The 4,323-nt window shown below is 34.9% G+C and overlaps 1 protein-coding gene across 1 annotated transcript in view; it reads left to right on the top strand.

The window, feature by feature from the left end:
* Positions 1-611: 611 nt before the first annotated feature.
* Positions 612-4,323, top strand: part of LOC107564914 (kielin/chordin-like protein) — a gene marked incomplete at its 5' end in the record, with an annotated part of 16,723 nt that continues 13,011 nt past the window's right edge. Inside the window, 7 exons of the mRNA XM_016250085.1 lie at positions 612-791; positions 1,042-1,215; positions 1,306-1,388; positions 1,468-1,588; positions 2,398-2,480; positions 2,556-2,655; positions 2,728-2,816. Coding sequence (XP_016105571.1) covers positions 612-791; positions 1,042-1,215; positions 1,306-1,388; positions 1,468-1,588; positions 2,398-2,480; positions 2,556-2,655; positions 2,728-2,816 — 830 coding nt within the window. The remainder of the gene's footprint in view (positions 792-1,041; positions 1,216-1,305; positions 1,389-1,467; positions 1,589-2,397; positions 2,481-2,555; positions 2,656-2,727; positions 2,817-4,323) is intronic.

Below are 4,323 nucleotides of genomic sequence, written 5' to 3'. Positions count from 1 at the left end.
AATGGCTTGATATGAGAAAGGGGAAATGATTTAACAAGATTTTTTTTAAAAAACACTGGGTGGATCTTTATCATTATAGGGTGGTTGTGTACACACACTGCCAACACACATTTCAGTTCAAACAACTTGTAAAAGTGCATGTCGCATCTGATGACCACTTTAAGATACATATATATGCTAGTGTTCTCCTAAAGTAGTGTGTACACGCATACACGCACAGTGTGATGTTATGTGAGTTTTTCTTACATTTATATGTATATGATGATTTGTGTGGTTCATAGAAAATGAAAAGGAGTTAGTATTATTAGTAGCTGTAATTAAGGGTCTTTTTTATTAAAGAGATTGTTCACACAAAAATTAAAATTGTTATCTTTGACTTGTCATCATTAACTCACTCTCAAGTTGCTCCAAACCTGTATGAGTTTCTTTCTCCTGTTGAGCATAAAAGAGGATACTTTGAAGAATCTTAGTATCCAAACAGTGGACGTTAGCCACTGATTTTCATAGGAAAAATCCTATGGAAGTCAATGACTGCTGTCAGCTGTTTTGGTGAACTATCCCTTTAATTAATTGATTGTTATGATTATATTGAGTTGTATTCTGTGTTTTAGCTTGCATGTATGATGGCCGGGAGTATCAGAACGGTCAGGAGTTTCCAGATCCCGCTGATCGCTGCAGTCGTTGCATGTGCAGGAATGGTCAGGTGACCTGCAACAGGAGGCCATGTCCAAACCCCATAGGATGTAGTAACCCCATCACCCAGCCGGGCCAGTGCTGTCCAGTGTGTGATGGTACCGTATAACACCGTGTCCACATTACTAGTTACAAAACCCACGACAGCCTTGTGCTTTCAAATTTTTTTGGAGTAAATAATACTGACGAGGTGCGCATGAAAATTGCATTCGATTATTTGCACAGCCCTAGTATGTATGTATGTATGTATGTATATTATATAAACTTATCAATTTTATGTATAGATCACACTTTGACTAAAATAAGTGCTACTAATGTAATCCGTCTCTCTCTCTCTCTGTTTTTCAGGCTGTATTTATGATGGCGTTGAGCACCTTGAAGGCAGTACCTGGTTTGCATCCAGCAGTCCCTGCATGTCCTGCATGTGTGTGAATGGAGTGACCACCTGCTCAGAGGTCTACTGTCTGTCCACCTGTCTAAACCAGATCAGCGTGCCGGGCGAATGCTGCCCAGTGTGTGCAGGTACAACTACAATCCCTATAAACAGTTTCATGCATGCATAGTTTTGCTTTGAAGGTCTTGAGTTTGAAATGTGTTTTTTTCTTCTGTCAGACTGTGTGTATGAAGGCCGTGTGTATGGCCCTGGAGAGAGTTTCCACCCCTCTGATGACCCCTGTCAGATCTGCATCTGTGAGGTACGGCTCATCACAACATGATGTGTGCATGTGTTGTTTTTCTTGCCTTACGGGGTGTGTGTGTGTGTGTGTGTTGTAGGTGATGCCAGACGGGGAACAGCACTTGCGCTGTTACAAGAAGCAGTGCCCAAGTCTGGTGGACTGTCCTAAACACAACATCCTATACAGTGGCTCTGACTCCTGCTGCCCTGTTTGTGCACGTTAGTATGAACACTGCACTAAACACTAAAATTAAATAAAATATAAATAATTGATGAAATTTATACTCATTTAACAAATTGTAGCTTTTTAAGTTTGTTGAAATACTAAAATAACTTTTACTAAATAAGTCTAAATCTGAAATAAAATTAAAGCTAAATATAAATATGAATAAACAATAAAAATACATATAAAAAGCATAAGAAAAACTAATAAATATGACAAAACTAAAATGATAAAAAAAATACTGAAAATAGCAAAATAATAGCCGATTTAAAGTATTAATGAATACTGTAATAATAAGTATATAAATAATACAAAAATAACTCTGATCAGTTTAATTGTTATATTTAGTTTTTCTTTCTTCATTTCTATTATTTCTATTATTTTTTTCATTTGAGGTGATAAAAATAAGTTTTGATGTATTTCAGTTAAATTTATTCACTGTCCTGTCCATGTTCATTTCTAATTTTCTTTGACTCATCTTCACAACAGTGACCCATATTGAACAAACCATACTTTATTTATGTCACTTGATTAATTCATTGGATTTTTAACATTTTATTGATCTGAAAAGTATAAGTAAATGCAAAACTGCAATGCAAGACGCTTAAATAATCACATAAATTACATAAACATTTAGTCACTTAAAACAATGAATATATTTTATACCAAAATAAGCAACCCACACCATTATTAACCCAACACACGACTGTCCTAATTTTAAATCCTAGTTCAGCTTCTCCAGATCATTTGATTTTAAAATGAATGTTATAGGATGATAGTTGTATTCTTGTGGTTTGTGTTTCAGAGCCCCTCAGTAATTGCACAGCTACACTGATCGGTAATGAAGTGTTGGCCACTGATGATCCGTGTTTTACCTGTCAGTGCAAGGTATATAAACACACACACTACTGTTTTAAAAAGCCATGTGCGTTGATATGATGTATGAGTGATGTGTTTGTGTAGGATTTGACGTGGACATGTATCCATCGTGGCTGTCCTCCTCTCAGCTGCCCTCCGGCCAATCTGCACACACCGCCGGATTCCTGCTGCCCCGTCTGTGATGGTAAAGAGTCTCTCTATCAGAAACAGTGCAACGCTGTACATGTGTGCTCATCCGTATATGTGTGTGTCTCAGAGTGTGTATTAGAGGGCAACCAAACCCGCGTGTCAAACGGCCGGAGATGGACAGACAAGGAGAACGAGTGTGTCACCTGCATCTGCAATGTGAGGAAAACTAACATTTAATTGTCAGGAAACCATTTCAGGAGAAACACAAAACTCACATTTTTGTTTGGGGGGGTATTGTTTGATGCAAACTCAGCAAACTCTCACATCAAACAAACCAAACTCTGTTGCATATGGACCAAAAGTTCTAGAGTCCCACTAACTAGTCACACTAATAGCTCTAAAAAAAATTATGTTAATGGAGTATTAAGCACATTTTGAAATGATGTACTGAAACCATGTACCAGAAACTGGAATTAAAAATTATTTAAAGCTAAATAGAAATATATAAAAATGAAAACAAACTAAATTTTGAACTTTTTGTTATTTTTGATGAAACATCTCAAATCACATTCAGTTGGTTATATCTGGAATTGTTGTTTTGATACTTTTTAACATGAAACAACTCAACCGAATGAACCAAACTCTGAAAACAATAAGTACTAAAAATTATAATAATTTTACATAAAATTTTGTCTGTTTAATGTTATTTTTGATGATAGTCAAACTGTTTAATTCATCACTGTTTTATCTAGAAATGGTTGTTTTGATACTTCTTAATGTGAAAGAACTGCCACATCAATCAAACAAACCAAACTCTGATGTCAAACAGACTTGCATCTGCAGCAAAATATTTATACTCATATTTTATTGACTTTTAATGGAGTATTAAGCACACTTTAACCCTCATCCGTCCCTCGGGTCATTTTGACCCAATACTCATTTTTAAAGATTTTTTAAAAATCGAGCGTTGATCGTTATGTTATGAGACTTTGTTACTTTTGTCACACTTGAACCGGGAATACATGAAAAAACGAATACATGAATTCGAGCAAATCCGAGCAGTTTAAGTGGGTGCTATAAAAAAAAGTATCAAAAGTGTCCATCGCAGATTTTTTTAATTTAATTTTGTCACACTTGAGCATGGAGCACACACAAAAAATTTTGAGTCGATTCGAGGATTCTATGTGGGTGTAATAAGGGTGTAATAAAAAAAAGTAATTTTCATTTTGACCCGACCATAGGAATGAATGGAATGTCCGAAAAAAAACAGCATTTTTTTATTTATTTGATTTTTTTACTATATAAAATCTGACACAATCCAGAAAAGATGCATACCCAAACAAAGGGCTGAGACTGCAGAATGTCCCCAATGCACAAAAAACTCACATACCCACACACACAGGAACACACACACACACACACACACACTCCCATTGAAACACATTATAGCATTTATATAGCATTTATGATGTTTCTGCTGAATTTTAGAATTTAGAATTTAGTTTTTTACTTGACAGTTAAATTTGAGTGATGGGGTGGAGACCAATGAGTTTATATCATATTTATATTTTAACATTTATCTTTTATATTTATTACATATTTATGAAACTGTATGAATATGCATGTGTTTGGATTAAAATTCAGTATCAATTTCTTTTTTTTTTACAAAATATATATATTTTTAATGTTTTGATATATATCTGAAAGCTTAATGAAGCCTCAA

The sequence above is a fragment of the Sinocyclocheilus grahami genome, unplaced genomic scaffold (genome assembly GCF_001515645.1).
Source record: "Sinocyclocheilus grahami isolate Dianchi unplaced genomic scaffold, SAMN03320097.WGS_v1.1 scaffold970.1, whole genome shotgun sequence".
Lineage (NCBI taxonomy): Eukaryota > Metazoa > Chordata > Actinopteri > Cypriniformes > Cyprinidae > Sinocyclocheilus > Sinocyclocheilus grahami.
Note: the sequence above shows the minus strand (reverse complement) of the source record. Positions and strands in the feature narration are given on the sequence as shown.